This window comes from Serinus canaria, chromosome 4 (genome assembly GCF_022539315.1).
Source record: "Serinus canaria isolate serCan28SL12 chromosome 4, serCan2020, whole genome shotgun sequence".
Lineage (NCBI taxonomy): Eukaryota > Metazoa > Chordata > Aves > Passeriformes > Fringillidae > Serinus > Serinus canaria.
Window position 1 is genome coordinate 5,271,943 of NC_066317.1, and position 17,097 is coordinate 5,289,039.

Genomic DNA, 17,097 nt, shown 5'->3' on the forward strand with positions numbered 1-17,097 from the left:
ATACTACAGAGAAATACTCACCAAGGTAATAATTAACAAAAACCATTTGAACTTGTTTAGCACTTACAGCAACTGAAATAGTTAATTTATTGGCCCTTGTGGTATTTACAGTTTATAATGGTCACTTTAAACAGAAGGACATGCAGCAAATCTTCTCCTGCATATGCTCAAAGCCACAGGAATTAATGCCAGGGCCTGAGGTTGGCTAGCCTGGGCTGCTTACTGGAAACACACATCACACTTCATTTAGTACTACATGAAAGTTAATCAAGTTTAATAACCTTTTCCTGAAATGTCCCAGGAAATGAGGTAGAAAAATTAAAACAGTTAGATGTCTGCTGAAAAGCAAATATATTTATTATGCACTTTAATATACACAGGGATTTTCGCTTAATATAATACAAGGAATAAAATAAAAATTTTACAATGTGAAATTCATTCAATGTACATTAAAGGCTATTTACAACCCACTCCAGGAAAAAACAGTCTATCTGCAAACCAAGTTAACTGAGGAGTTCAGATGGGGAATATTAAGCATAACAGACATTTGCATAGCAGAGTAACTGAGGAGGGAAAACACCTTTTTAGTTTTAAAGAAATGGTGATGTTTTCAATACTGATCACAGAGAAGACAAAAATGCATCAATTGTGCCTCGGTATCTCTTAATGCATTTCTCCCCAGATGAGTTTTCCACATGCACACAGTATTGATACCCATGTCCACAAAACAGTCTTTTCCTCAGCTCTCCCATCAAGAATTTGGATGTGTCGTGGAGATGACCTTGGAAGGACCAGCGAAATGGGATGAAGAGAAACAGGATTCCTGTTGTATTCAGGTTTTATGGGTGGTGAGAAGCGTTGCCCTGGCAGAAGGAGCTGTGCTGAGTCACAGCTGCACCTCTCTGCTCACCTCCACTCCATTTACAGATGGCAAAGGGCAGGGCAGAGGGAACAATGGGGGAACAGCAACTTTGCTTGGCACACAAACCCCTCACAAATGGTGATGCTAAAAATCACACGCAACAGCAACGTGGAATTACACAGACCATCTGAGAAAATAGATGATTTAAAGCAATTCCTGCCCCGTTCCAAAGGGGTGGATATTTAAATGTGGCAGAATTGTCATTCTGAAAACATTTCTGACAGGTCTACTTTCTGCTCATTTGGAGAGAGGGTTTCCCCAGTGACTGTTTCAAATGTAAATACTATTCACACAAAACCCACCAGACTATCTGTAAGCTGTGGCCCCTTGTGAAATTGGCCATATTTTTACGTCCTCTGTCCACAAGGTGCAACTAATAACAACACAATAAAATTAAATAAATATAATCCCAATGACAGTCAAGGTCAGTAGAAAAAATGTTGGCATTCAGAGATCCCTTTCCACAGAACAAAACATACATCTAATCACTAAAGAAAGTCATATTCTTGCACAGTATTGCAAATGTACCACACTTGAGGTTTGGAACAATTTTGCTGAGAACATTTTGGTACTTTCTCTTTTCTAAACCACTAACCCTCTTAAGGCCATTCTGCCAGACTCCTGTTATGTTTATTTTATAATTGTCCCACGGGGACAAGAAATTCAATACATGAAACATTCAGAACAATCCATATTGCCGTGTGTCAGCTTCTAACATCTAATTTTACTACATGCTGAATGCCTGACTATAAAAGATTCTTTTCTGACATTTAGGAAAAAGCAAATAAGAACAGAGGTGCAAGATTTAAAAGCAAAAAAGTATTCTGATGACAGTTGATCATAATAACCAGACATGGAGCCCTTCAGTGCCTCAGAATATGCACTGCATCTACATCCAGGGGCCATTCATCAAAGTTTAAGGACCTAATTATTCATCTACGAAAAATAACCTCAGCTCTCCATCATCTTATTTCTGGAATGATCAGAATTAGAGTATGAAAAAGATGAAACCCAAGCCTTTAGAAGAAACACTTGCATACAAAAATAGGCTTATTTTCTAAAGAGCAAGGCTGTGTAATGGTGAATATAGTAGAATATAGCTTACATTTGTAGGAGAAAAGAACCCACTTGTTTCATTTTATCACTTGCAGAACTGTGCAAGTAAGATGTGCACATTCAAAGGGAAAACTCACACTGCTCACTTTCACAACAATGACCTTGACTTTGCTCTCTTTCACACAAGTAAAATACTTCTGCTGTAAGAGCAGGAAACCAGCTTTCCACTACCCATGGATGGGCTCTCCTGACTGCTCCTTCACCGTGCTCCAGGTACAGAGACACGCTGGCTCTACCTAATCCCCGTGAAGCAGTAACCACATTCATACAAGTTTGTGCTTTAAGGAGTTATTGTCTCAGGACAGGGCTAACCCAGCCATCTCTGTACTCCCCAGGCAACGCTGTCGCTGTGCTTTTCCACTGCACTCCTGCTGGGTATTCTCTCAGCCTCGCTCACAAAGGGTCTGTATTTTCCATGGTTTGCTTTACTGACATTCCCAAAAAATAGTCCTTTACCTTGGAAAAGAGAAAGAGCTGTTTCTAATGTATAGAGATATACAAGAAAGCAGGATCAGACCTTTTAGCACCTCAGACATACCCATATTAGTTACCTCATCACCGTAGCAATAACAGAGCCTATTGAAGACCAAGTGTCCAAAATTTGCCTATTGCTTTCAGTGGTCCCAGTCTGCCATCCAGATTTGGTGCTATAGTACCAGAGAGTAGATTTTTACCTCTTAAAAATCCCAAAGACACTGCAGGTGGTTGCAGTCTGACTTCCTTGCCACCACTGAACAGCAATTACACAGACAGAACACACAAGTACAGTATTTATAAAATACTGTTACAAGACTTGTAATTCTGGAGGGAACCTTTTGAAGTACACGGGGAACTGACAATACATGACAACAATGCAAATGTGACAAAACTCGTTGCTTGTTTTCTTTAGCCACAGAAAAATAAATACAAAAAGCACTGCCTTTTCCATAACACAGTTCACTGTGGCACATGCACCTCTACCAAGCGATCTGGAATAGGAAATCAGAATTCCTGGTTCCTACCATTTTCAGCTGTGGACAGGGAAATACAGCATATATCTTTCTGCAATTAAAAAAAGTGCTCATTCTGTGTATTAAATACAAAGTACACAAAATAAAATTTTGAAGCACAGAGGGTTATACTGAGAAGGCAGCCTGAAAATGTAGGCACGTTACAGTAATTAAGGTAACTGAACTGTAGGAATCACATTCTTGAATTTCTAGGTGGACTAAACAAGCACTGTTTGCTTTCATCCCAGCCAGCTGATAAATCATCGGGAGCAGAAGCGCTTCTGTTCACAGCATCATGGAATTGGCCTGGAAATATAAAATAAAAACACTGAGCTTTGAAATAACACAAACAGCACTGTCAGAAACGGAGCTGCATCATCCCTAATTCAAGTCAAAAGCACACAGCCACAACCTGATGAGGAAAAGTCATCCTAACCTGCCTAACCCCAGCCCCGTGATTGATTCCCTGTGCCCTCTGCCAACCCAAGCCCCTACAAAGTCCCCACAACAGGAGAGCTTCCTGGAAAGGCTGGGAAGCAGCAGCCAGGGAAGAAAAGCCATTCCTGTGGTGCTCCCATGGAGTATTTCTGATGTGATACCCCACAGGTGACTCATTTATCCACCAGTTAGGGAAATTACCCATTTTTCTGCTTGAGATTTGGCAAAAGAGGAGGTAAAATACAGCCTGTGCCAAGCAATTCATAATCCACACAGAATTGTTCTAAATTCCCATCTTTTAAGTGACGCTCTGGAAAGTGTTAAAAGAAAAGCAAAAGGAACCATTTGGTTATCCACACCTCATTTTTTACCCATTTGCAAAACCAAGAACTTCACTGAGAGAAACCCTGAATTTTCAGTAACACACCATTTGTTCCAGACAAAGCAAAGCCAAATTTTAGTACTATATGTGGAATGTTCAGATTTCTTCATATGCTGATTATATTTTAAAATAAAGGAAGATGGAAAAAATTCACCAAAACCACTCTTTTGATGACAGGTCAGGTCAGATGAACACATCAGAACCACGCAGTGGATTTACAATAAAGTATAACATGAAAGCAAGCGATGAACATCAGGTGGAGGCACGTAAGAGTTAGGAAATACAATCCTTAATTACACAGTTTAAAGTTTTACAGAAGCAGGAAAAAATTACAAATAAATTCTACTCCTGTTTGGGCATGATGTACTACTGTGGGAATCTAAAGTCCTCATAACTTTTATGAAGATTTAAGGACTTTTCTCTCCCAGCTGATGATTCTTCTCTATGCCTGTTCCTGCGGTCCTGCCCCACAGCTCATCTGATCCTTTGGTAAAATTTGCATTTCACAAATGTGCAGGCTCTAGTGCAGATGTTTCTGAAACACTGCATTGTTTCAAACATTTTAATTGAACCAAAATGCCAGCCCAACAGGGTCCTGCACAATATTCTATTGCTCTGCAATTCTCCAGGGACCTCAGCTGTGTCTACAGATATATTCCATTAAAATCAATTTCCAGGACGTTTTGGGAAAACACCTGTTCATGTGTTTTTGATAGCTGAAAACCTTCCATGTGTGGATTCTGCACCTGTCCTAGAAACACTGTCTCTGATGACCTGCAGCAGAACTGAGTCAGAACTGGCAAGAACATTTTTGTTCTACGGAGCAGCAGCCTGAGCTGTCCAAAATGCTGCATTCACACACACATACAAAAATGTTTTCAAAAATAAGTGAGCAAGCCATAAGAGGTGGGCACACCTCTTCTTCTGCTTCTCTGAAATTCCAATGGAAAACATATTAACACATTCCAAATACCCTAAAAAACATACATCTCAACAGGAATAGGGAGAAAAACAGAACTATTTTAGCTGACTCACTGACAATTCACGTCTGAAAAAGAGACTTTTTCAGCTTAAAATTCAGTATGGGAGAGGAGGTGAGATATCTAAGTGATCTTCACTGATTAAGAACAACAGAATGGTCAGAAAATTGGTACTATAACATAGATTATAATCTTGCACTAAGAAAAGCCACCTCTTTTATAGGAGGATTACCTTTACAGTAAGAGAAATATAAAATCAAAGATTTAGAATAGTATTTTATGCTTCATCCTTGAAATCCACATACAGAAAAGTGGTTGCCCATAACTTTTAAGAACCTTCAGACTTTCTGAGGAGCGTTTTCGAAAATAATGAAATAAAGACTGTATCTGAAAATATAATGAACTGAAATTCTCATCTGTCTCTACGTTTGAAAATGAAATTCCAAATCAGTGCTATGTGAAACTCACTTATCAAAGACAGTGGGGCACAATTTGAGCAACTGAATTCAACAGATAACAAGACAGTGATCCAATTCCTCTACGGCTGGTGCTTTTAAATGACAGCAAAGGAAATACTTGACAGGTTAAGATTTTAACATCCATCACGTCAGCAATTAGGATGGTAAATGATAATAAAATGGAATTTTAGCACGTTTTAAATGAAACACAGGCATTTGGTTCCTTTGTGACTGGGTAAGTTACCTTTTACAATGGTGTCTCCTTCTTGTAGTTGAAGCTTGGGTCGCTACCTTCAATCTGAAGTTTTAAGGCTTGCTTAAGGCTGAGTTCTGTCTCTGCGGGGGGATAGCCTTCCAGCACATCCTGATGCCCTCTGTCCTGCACTGTTCGTGGGACAGAAACCCTGCCGAGAAAAACCTGATTGCTCTGAAGATGGTAATTTGGATTTGTCATGATGCCATTTCTCTTCTTCTGCTCCCCACTCTGTTGGTGAATCAGGAACTGCTGCTGAGATCGACCAACTTCTTGCTGAGCTGGAGGGACCAAAATTTTGCACTGTGGCTCTGGAGGCATTGATTTCAGTGGCATGCTTGTGCCAGACTTGGCAACAGGTACTCGTTTATCAAACTGAGTCATTTCATACTCTAGCACTTTGGGTTGGGAGGAACTACTCTGCTTTATTTTTTTTCCAGCGGACCCAGACTTGCTGGAGTTGTCTGTTTTGCTCCCTTTGTTCGCTTTAGTTGATTTCAAGCTAGGTTTCACTTGGCTCCATTCAAACTCGCTGCTGGGTGAATTGTGATTTTGACTTAGGGAATGAGTTGTGGAAGAAGGGGAGACAATGGACTGCCTGCTTCTGCTGCGTGGCAGGGAATGCTGCTGGATTTGCTCCGTGAATGACAGGCTGTGGAAACTATCGATGGGCACCGTCTGAGCGGTGGCCGTCGAGGACGTGGTGCGGAGAGAGGAATTTTTGGAGCTTTTCAGGGAATTATTTGATAAAGATGACTTCTGACGGTCAACCGTAGAATCGGGAGACTCCGAAGGAGAACTGAAGGCGTGTGCAGGCCCATTGGATAATCCCCGCATCCCAGGCTGCATGTCTCCTCCAGTGCTCCCTGAACTATTGGACTTCATGGTTAAGGACTGCATTTTAGAGGAGACTGATTGTAAGGGTTTCTGCTCCATTGTGTGGACTGGAGACGGAGTACAACCATTCAGAGTCGATGCACCATATTTTTCCAGTAACTTGATAATTTGGGAATGTCCATTTTTGGCTGCAACCCGCATAGCAGTGCGCCCAAATTGGTCAGCGTGATTGGGATCAGCACCATGCTCCAGTAAGATCTGGACAACGTCAATGTGCCCCTCTTGGGCCGCAATGCAGAGTCCAGTAGCACCTTGATTACAAGTGTGGTCAACCAGAGCACCATGCTCGATGAGAAGCTGCACGACCTTCACGTGGCCTTGCCATGCAGCGGACTGCAAAGCTGACCTCTTCTCGTTATCCGCAGCGTTCACGTCGGCGTGGTACGTTATCAGCACCTGCACCATCTCCAAATGGCCCTGCCAGCAGGAAACATGGAGTGCTGTTCTTCCTTCAGCATCGCTGGCTTCCACGTTTGCACCATTTTCTAAAAAGTACTCAGCCATTGTAAGCTGGTTTTCTAATGCTAGGATATAAAGCGTCGGCCGGCCATCAGCATCTTTGTAGTTCACATCTGCTCCGTGGCTGAGCAGTAGCTCAACTATATCTCTGTGACCTTCTAAGGCAGCAACCCGGAGAGCATTTCTCCCATCATAGCCTCTCTGATCAATGTTGGATTTATTTTCCAGTAACATCTGCACACAATCATAGTGACCTTCCTGCGCAGCTAATATGAAAGGTATCCGTCCATCATTATCAATTTCATTTGTTCTAGCACCTTGTTCTATAAGAGCTTCACAGATCAACCTGTGACCTTCAAAAGCTGCCATGTGCAAAGGTGTCCAGCCTGCATCGTCTCTGTGATTTTCATCTAGCCCCCTGTCCAGCAGAGTCCGTACTACTTCAACGTTGCCCTGCGCAGATGCTATGCTCAGGACTGTTCTACCTTCACTGTCAATGCTGTCAACAGCTGCACCCCAAAACAAGAGAGTATTCACCACCGAGGCGTGGCCCATGGAGGCCGCTGCCAGAAGCGGTGTCCGGCCGTTGTTGTCCGTGTGATCAACGTCAGCTCCTCCTTCCAGGAGCAGATCAACCACATCCACGTGTCCTTCATAGGCGGCCACCAGCAGCGGAGTCATGCCATCCTTGTCGCAGTGGTCGACTTCGGCGCCGCGGTCGATGAGGAGGCTGACCACCGAGGCGTGGCCCTTGCTGGCCGGCACGCAGAGCGCGGCCACAGACAGCGCCGTCCTCCCGTCCACGTCCTCGTGGTTCACCTCCGCACCGTGGTCCAGCAGGTGCTCCACGATCTCCTTGTGCCCCATGTAGGCGGCCGCGATCAGGGCCGTCCTGCCCTCGTTGTCGGCTTTATTCACTTCAGCCCCGTGCTGCAGCAGGTTCAGCACGATGTCCTCGTGCCCGCCCCACGCCGCCGCCCTCAGCGCCGTCCGGCTGTCGGCGTCGGCGCAGTCCACCTTGACCCCGGCGTAGAGGAGCGCGGACACCACCTCGGTGTGGCCTCCCCAGGCCGCTGAGCGCAGCGCCGTCCAGCCGTCGTGGTCCGTGTGGTTGACGTTGGCCCCGCAGCCGATGAGGCAGTTGACCACCTTGGTGTGGCCCTGCCGAGAAGCCAAGGTCAGCGCCGTCTGCCCGTGGGCGTCTTCGATCTCCAGATCCGCTCCCCTCGACACCAGCAGGTTGACCACGTCGAGGTTGCCGCTGTAGGCCGCGTTGGCCAGCAGCGTTCTCCCGTTGGAATCGCACTGGTTCACGGACGCCCCGTTGTCCAACAAGGTGCGGATGGAGTCCTCTCTCTCCAGGGCCTGCCGGACGATGCAAGACGTGCGGTCGTCTTCGCTGTTGACGTGAGCACCGGCCTTTACCAGCAGCTGTAGCACCTCTTGCTCTTTAGGAATTAAGGTTGACAGGGAGTCTTTGACAGGTGTGCCATTCCAGATCATCCACAAAGCCAGCTCTGAAGTCTCCAGCTGTAAATTAGAATTAATGAGGTGCAACGCAAACTCTTGAGCTTCTAAGGGCGTTAAATCCTTTGCCCGGCAGGTGTAACTCATGGCCAGCATTCTGTGTCCCTCTGCGGCGTTACACAAGTATTTCTGTGTGCAGTGCTTCACATCCAGCAACCACTCTGCAAAACTGTAATGAAACAAGATCTTTGTATTTCCAAGGCCATCGATAAGGACTTTGGACAGGACATCCAACTTGCGTTGAAAGTCCTCCATCGTCAGCGCCATGTTTTTGGTCCACACCGCGTGATACAATTCCGTGGTGGTCAAGGGCCTGCAGGCTGCAAGAATTACATTAAGGATGGGCTGCACCTTTGCAAACTGTTTTCTCACAAAAAGTCTCTGACAGAGCCAAAGGTAGAGGCCATTTAATGTTCCTGGAATATCACGGATCTCCCGCAACATGATAAAGTTCTCCACAACTCCATCCAGGACGCGTTCCAGATACAAAAAGCAACCGCTGCTTTTGATGTGAAGCTGATTCAGCATTTCTGCCGTTTCCTTTGTGAGGTGCTGTCTCAGGGCTTCTTCCTGGTCCAAACGATGCAGAATATACTGCTGCACATCTTTCACAATGTAAGCCTTTCGGAGATCATCCAGACTTATTTTTCGAAAACCTGTTGGGAGGAGAGAAAGTTGTAATTATTTCTGATCCAGTTCTGCTTAGCTCAGTGTTGAAAGAAGAGTAAATAAAAGCCAAGAACATTTCTGGGTGGAGAACACCCACAATAAAATATTTTCCCCTGTAAACACAGTGAATATGAATTAGTTATAATAGCAGAAAACTTTGATAATTAGATGCACTGTTATCATCATCTATTATATTAAAAATATGTGCTATTAACAGAAATAATATTGAAAATCTCTCTGAATTAGACATTGTGTATCTACCTTGGACATCACTAAACACCTAAGAAAACCAACAAAACTGCAACTGAAATAAGATTATTAACTATTATTATATTATTAAAGGAACAATCCCTTCTCCAGTGTGGTTAACAATGGAATTCTAAGCAATTTTCAGCTATTTCACTTAAGACAATTATTATGTTTATCTAACTACAGAGGAGAGTATTCACACCTGCTGCATATGCATGATTAAATGTATAGAAATCACTAACTTGACCACCACAGCTTCTTTTAAAAGCTTTCATGATACAGGAGAGACACTCAAAAATAGTTTTAAACATTTTAAGACCTCTGCACACCGAAAATACCTACTTTTTGCAAGTGAGGACTGAGTTCTAGATAAACACCCTGGTTCTCAGGTAGGTGACTCATTGTATAAAGACATAGGTTCTCTCCTAGTCATATCTCTTTGTTTTTCCAGCCAGTTTACTCTTTAGAGGAAAAAGGGACATAATTTCATACACACAGACTGTGTTTGTGCCCTCCCCACTCAAGGAAAGGGACACTGTTCCCAGCAGCACGTGCAGGGAAGTTCCCTGTGCTGCCTTAACAGCTGTAAGGCTCTCAGGAATGGGGCTGAACCCAGGCAGAGCTGTGTGGATACAGGGCTGCCTCGGCCATTTCAAACATTTGCTCTGGTGGGGCCAAGGTAAGCATGGATGAGGACCTGCCCTCCCTGACTGATGACACACCGTGGGTTTGAACGCTGCTCTTGCGGAAGTTACGGGAAAACCACAGAGGTCACGGAGGCAGCAGCTCCAGTGACTGCGTTTCAGGCCAGAACTGCACCTCCCTTCTCCAGGGACAGCTTGTGATCCTTTCCTTGCAGCCAGCTCAGCTAGTCAGACACAAAACCAACTCTGCTCTTCAAACTACAGCTAAGTTACCAATCTCTAAATTATGCTGAAGGAAAAGCAACCATAGATCAATGCATTCAATTCAATTCTGGCCCCATCTCCACAGAAAAAATCATTTTAAGTGAGCCTCTGAAGGATGCTGCTTCTAGATCTATGTTTTTATTGTATTTAAACACTCTGTGGATCAAACTGCTCAGTCTGTGAGGTTGTTCTGACAGCAAACTCAGGCTGATAACAGAGCTGTGCTTTTTGCTCCCCACTGGCTTCAGCAGAGGTTCTGAACATCCCGTTAAGGTCACTCTGTTAATTGTTTAGTCTACATGAGCACTGTACAAACACCACAGATGAGAACACAGAGGCCAACTATGGAAGTGTTACTAAAATATTTCTGCTTCCCTTAGTAATTATGGATGCACTACAAACAGGACTGAACCAATTGAACACCTAAAACAAAATCATGCTTCTCCATGAAATGAAATCACTGGAGAGGACACTTGCACAGTCAGTTCAGAGGATAAGACTATACAAGCAAGATTGACTACTTGAAGATTTTTTAATCAAAAGGCAAGGAACAAGAAAATAATCTTTCTCCATTCCAGAGGCTTTTTTGTTTCTTTTTTTGCTCTAAAAGGAAACACAGTGACAGCTTTATCCACCATAATGTGCCACAAATTCAACTAATGTCCTTACTTGACCTGTAGGATGGCAAAATTAATTGCTTTACTATGTATTTTATTAAAATAGCCTGTATGTAACTTTGTGAAGCCCTCAATTCTTGCACATAACCCCAATAAAAAACTTTGCTGAGTAAGAGCAGGCAGCGCCCTGTGATTCTCCAGATCCCAAGCTCCCACTTGAAGTGAAAGGCTGTTTCTAGGTCAGGATCCTGCAGAAGACACAGAAGTGAAAAAATAACACCAAAGCCAGGGCCCTGCTTGGTGCATGGACTCACAGTCACATGCATCCATGGAGCTGCAATTAGGGACAAGTGTCCCTTTGCCTGGCTCATGTGTGCAGAGGGAACAGCTCTGTTTTGCTCAGTCTGGAGCAAACATAACCACCCCACTCACTCACCTTCCTCTGAACTGCCCTGCTTCACCTCACACAGATCTGTCCCTTTTTGTCCCTTTTTCCTTGGCTGAACAAGAACAGGCAGGGAGCTCTGCAAAATCATTCTCTATGTCTTTAGACCCAAGTGATCCTGCTCCCAAAATCCCCAACCTCTCACATTAATCCCATGCCCACATCCTGCCTTCCAATATATACCTGCAAACGTAAGCTATTTTTATTTTTACGCAGTTTGTTTTTTTAGTAGTGGATTTCATTTCCCTGTGATGAGAAAACCCCCAAAGGACTGGCACAACAGCAATCCTGAGATTTCAGCTGATGCTCAGTGTTGCCTGACTAATGATTACACTTCACCTCCCCTGACTCCCAGCCTTCCCAGGAAAACTTGCAGTGATAACTGTTTAAGTGCCTCTGTCTCACTCTCTGTATCTCTGCTTTAAAAACAAGACTCTTGCCTGCCTTGCATTCTTTGAAAAACAATTTTCATTTTGCTTTCCAAAATGGGTGGGAAAGTGACCAAAAAAAAACCCCTAAGCCCTCCAAATAAAAAAGTAAAAAGGGAAGGGCTTGTGTGTTTTACATTTTTTTTCCTTTGAATGAAGTATCAGTGCCCAAAGAAGCTGTGGATGCTCCATTCCTGGAAGTGTTCAAGGCCAGGTTGGATGGGGCTTTGAAAAACCTGGGATAGTGGAAGGTGTCCCTGCCCATGGCATGGGGTTGGAATGAGATGGTCTTAAGGTCTCTTCCAACACAAAACATTCCAAGATGCTCTGGTTACTTTATTCCATACTAGAGCTAAAAATATTACCCTGATCCGTTCTTACCTGAGATACACCAAATATCTAAGCACTTCAGACAGGTAAATAAATTTCAGAAGGCTTCAGAGCAGTTTTAAAGTATTTGATTTGCTACCTGTTTATGGAAGCAAAAAATAGCTTTTCCCCCCCTTTTTTTTCAGTATTTCCATACATTCTTTGTTAATGAGATCCTATATATTATATCTGAAAGAAAGCTTGGATAGCAAGAAGCACACCACACTCATACAGACCTTCACACATCCCAGGATGAAACACCCTTTGAGGTCTGGGATTAACACACTGCCATTGTAACAGACTTTTGGACATAAAACAGGATGTTAATTTTAACCACTGCATCAGGCCATACTATAATAAGCAAACAATTCAAAAGAAGCCTTATAGATAGAACTGAATTTTTTCAAGTCTGAATTTTTTGTTGCTAGCTTGAAGAAGGAAAACAAAGCTATGTTTTTTTCCCCAAATATCTGCCTAAATGAAGTCATTTTACATTTCCAAACAAAGCTCCTGCAAACTTGCTTTTCAACCCTGCCCCATACAATAAGTCACTTTCATGGGCAAGAAGTACCAAAATATGAAGAGAAAGCTCATTTTGTTTCAGATGCATTCCCATGAACTACTGAAGTTCAGCAAAACAGAAGTTACAGTAGACAGAACCTGCAGTCCCACGACCCTGCTTCTTGCATTGTTAAAATTTTTCTTACAACACATCACTTTCAACCCAATGGGAGCTCTAATATGGATTGTTCTAATTTATTACATTTCTGGCAGTTCTGTAAACAAATCTGTTCCAAATGTATTCCTTGGCAAGACCTAGGGCCATTCAAAAGGGGGGAAAAAGTATCTTGGTTATAAATACTTTTATAGCATGTCAACCTTTTTAAACTTTAATAGTAAAAAAGCTATTAACTAGCAGGTTTCAATACTTAAAAAAAAATACCCTTCCACTTTCATATCTTTAAATGGATTTACATAAGCACAAAACAGAAGTTTAAAATGCATTTTAATGTATTTAAGTGAATTGTAAGCTTTTGAGAAATCCAAATTGTTCCAAACATGGCAGTAATTTGACATTAATAATGGATGCTGCTGATCTAAACAAGTATTGAATTAGGTACTTCTGTGGCCATTTATGCACACCTGCTCAAAAAGAATAACTCATCCAGCAGAGTAGAGGGCACCTGGAGACTCAGGCAGCACACTTAGCTTTTAGTGCATTTGCAGCCTATTGTGCATTACAAATTTCTCTGCCTCTTCTGGAGGTGCTACGAGACGCTGAGGCTGAAATCTGCTGCTCTCACTGGTCCGTGTCACTGCACAGAAGTTTATTTAATTAGATCTACAGGTAATAGCCCATTTAAACCAATTCAGTCTTCCCTCTTTAATTATGAGGCAATTAAACTCCAAGTTCACACACAACTTTTTACAAGGAAATATGAAATTCCCTAGTACAATGCTTTCAAAGGACACAGTAATTAAAAGCTCCCTATATTTTCCCAAGCATTCGAAAGAATTTTTCTTTCCAAACCCCAAACCTAAACAAGAAATAAACTTTTGCAAAGCTTCAATATTATAGAAGTAAATTTTACAACCACATAAATATATAGTTTATCTTTTACAGCAAGACTCCAACTCTCATAAAGACTTCAAAGAAACATGAAATCACCCAAACAAATTCCATCCTACAATGAAAAATTAGAGGACAACTTAGATTTTTTTATTTTGGAAGCAATCTCTCCTGAAGTAGTCTCACGCCATTTATTTTCTGGAATGGCAGAAAGGCTCAGCTTCAAATCTGGCAACTAATTTGGTTTGGGAATCCAGCAATGGAATTACCTTAGTAGCTCTAATCACCAAACAGTGAGGTTTCTGAGAGAAGTTGCACTATGATTTTTTACTATATTTCTCTAAAATTTTCAAAATTTTGCTAATTTTTAAGTTTTTTTTGGAAAGGCTTATATAAGGAAAACAACCCTCCACATCTATTCAGACCAGTAAACAGCATAAACATGAGAAATCCTGAGATTTCCAATCAAGAACAAATTCAGTTAGATACCAACTCCTAAAAGTTCCTGTCTGTCTGGAACTGAATGACAAATAAAAGGATGAGTGACAAATGGATGACACTGTCAGTTCCTGCCTATGGACAAGTGGGTGAATGGTACTTAAAAGTTCTCTCTGAGGTTTAACTGAACCCTTTCACCTCCACTTTTGGTTTTTTATTGAATTTTCCAGTATCTTTCTGGTATTTGCCATTAACTTCAAGAGAACTAAGGCTCCCTGAGATGTGACCCTGCACAGGTTGTGCTGCACTGATGCACTCATGCCTCATGCATGAGAAAGAATTCTTCAGAAGAATGTCAGTGTTGAACTGAGGGGTATAATCAAGCCACATGCCACAGATATTTGATTTATGTGTCTAACGAAAAAAGAAGAAATTAGGGAAATGCCTATTAAAAAGAAGCCTTTTAAAACCATTTGCACATATGCATCTTTACCTATTTACCTTTATGCTGTTCATGAGAAATTATCTGCTGTTAACTCCAACTTATCTATGTAAAATTGCTTGATTTTTAAATGTCTCAAATCCCTAATATGAGGGATTTTTATAACAGGAAATCAGATTTGTAAGCATGACTCCTATGCTTTCAAGATTTAGTCTCATTTTTTGAAGAAGCCTTAGAATTAGCTCAATAGCTAAAAATGAAAGAAAATATTTTTTTTTTGTGGTACATTTTATGTTCTGTGCCACTTCCATGTTGGAAAGGCTGTGCTGATGTAGCTGCTTGAGTGCCCACACTTGGAGTCAAATAATAAATGATGATGTGGGAGACAACGTGGATAACCATGGGTGCAAGGCAGAATTGTTAAATTTAGGGGAAAAGCCATGAGGAAAAGCAAGCAGGCAGCATGTGGCAGTTGGTGACAGAGCATATGAAGAGAAGGCAGTTATCTGTCCCTCTCTTTTTTAACTCATTTGGCATTTGCTCACTGTGGAGGGCGACCGCAGACTCAGCCAGGCATCATCTCACATTTGGTTCATATTTCTGAGGTTGTCTCTGGAGCCACAAGAGGCAAAACCTTTTTTTTTTTTTTTACTTTTTCTTTTTAAATTAATGAAAGCTGAGAATCTGAGCAAGGGGAAAAAATCCGTAGCACATTGTGCTACTACAGAATCTGGGAATTCAGAAGGGCCCAGAGCACAAGCTGCAGCAGATGCAGGCACACAGCTATTCAGTTGTCATAAATATGTTGCCACCAGAAGTGAAAGAACAAAGAGGACCAGAACAAACACCCCTCCTCTTTTTCTCATTCTTAAGAGTGCTAGGGATGATTATTCACCACTGGCAGCCTCAGGATGACAGTGGGTGAGAAAGACTGGACTCTCTCTTCCATGTCATCACTATTTTTGGCTCAGGAGCTGCTTGCACAACTCCCATCTGTACTGCACACCCAAAAAAGAACATCATCAGGAGAAAGCCACAGCAGCAAGCCTGCTTCCAGTCATTGAGAAGATTTTGCTGACATGAGATCTAAACCTATTTGTCAGACAGATTCAGAAGAATTTTTCACTGAATGAAAATTTTAAGTCAAAACAGATCCAAACTCACTGCAAACAAATTAATAGCGGTCAATGTATATTTCATACCATACTCCAAAACTTTTTAACAGAAAAATCTACAGATGGGACACATTTTCTCAATCAATTCTGAAAGGATCCCAATCTTTCTCACCAAGTTACAGTGCAACTGATTTTTACTTGGCCCAGAATAGTTATAGTTATCTCCACTTCTGCCTGCCCACCAACTAAATATAAGTAGCTTTAAAAATTGGCTTAGCTAAAAGTAAATGTTCAAATACCACAAAGGAGGAGAAGAGTTTGCCCCAGTAGAAGAGTGAATGTCAGTCAATCCTTTGCAGGCCAGAACCCAAAAAAGAAATCCACATTATTTGCATTTTTACAAGACCAAGTTGCCTAGTTTCTGAAGTTAACAGAAGCTTCAGCCGTGCCCCCATATCCTCACTACACCTTCTGCAAACCTGAATATTGGCTGGTAACAGGAAAATCCTCCAACAGTGAATTAAATGGGCAGCCAGCACATTGGCTGTAATGTCACATTTTCCCTTCATAGTGACTAAACCACAATTGCCTCCATACAGACCCTAAAATTTCTTCTCAATTTATATCCAGTTCTTTCTTTGCTGTACCTTTTCCACAGTGAAGATGGGATTTATAGAATCACACACCAATTTCCTTTATGCTATTCATCAAGTCATACTCTGTGGAAATGAAAAATTAACTCACTGGAATTAAATTTATTTTAAAGGCATATCCATTAGTTCTGCTGATTTTTCCTGTCAGGAATTCCATCTGGAAATATACTTAAAAGACAACAGCACGTTTTTAAGGCTAGTCTGAAACATTGTATGATTCAAGGGAAAGGAAAAAGGACTGTGGTGAGAAAGTCTTGTCTGGTTTTTTGGCAATAACAAGATATCTAATCAGCCAAACTCACACAAAACTATTCCCATATGAATGCTTGAAGGAGCCCTGTGAAGCCACCCCAAAGTTTCTGTTAGTTGTCACATACTCCCAAATACCAGTCTTCATGTCTGCCTCTGACTAATATAGTACTTCATTCCAAAGTGCAATTATCCCATTGACCTTCTGCCACTGTGGCAGGGAGCAAGCCTATGGGTCTAAGTTCTATAATCACATTTTTTGTCCTAATTGTGTCCTTAATACACACAGGCTTTATACATAGGCCTGGAATCCAGTCCAGATATTGCCTTTTATTAAATTTCAGAGAACTTCCAGTAACAATGTCATTACAGTGAAGAAATGTTCTCATGACACAGTAAAGCCTGGAAGAAGAAGCTGTAAAAATTTTTTTTGCTGTGCAACTTTTGCCAAAAGCACAGTTCAAGAATCCACATCTACATTGTTCCTCTCTCCAATTTCACCTTCAGAGACTATTACCCACTTT

General features: G+C 41.9%; 1 protein-coding gene across 2 annotated transcripts in view; it reads right to left on the reverse strand.

Annotated features, from left to right (window-relative positions):
• Positions 1-334: 334 nt before the first annotated feature.
• ANKRD50 (ankyrin repeat domain containing 50) overlaps positions 335-17,097 on the reverse strand; it is a 39,973-nt gene continuing 23,210 nt past the window's right edge. For both annotated transcript variants that reach the window (XM_030239171.2, XM_030239172.2), the window contains exons 4-5: positions 5,530-9,077; positions 335-3,333 (exon numbers count right to left, since the gene is read on the reverse strand). In XM_030239171.2, coding sequence (XP_030095031.2) covers positions 5,533-9,077 — 3,545 coding nt within the window. In that variant the 3' untranslated portion in view covers positions 335-3,333; positions 5,530-5,532. The remainder of the gene's footprint in view (positions 3,334-5,529; positions 9,078-17,097) is intronic.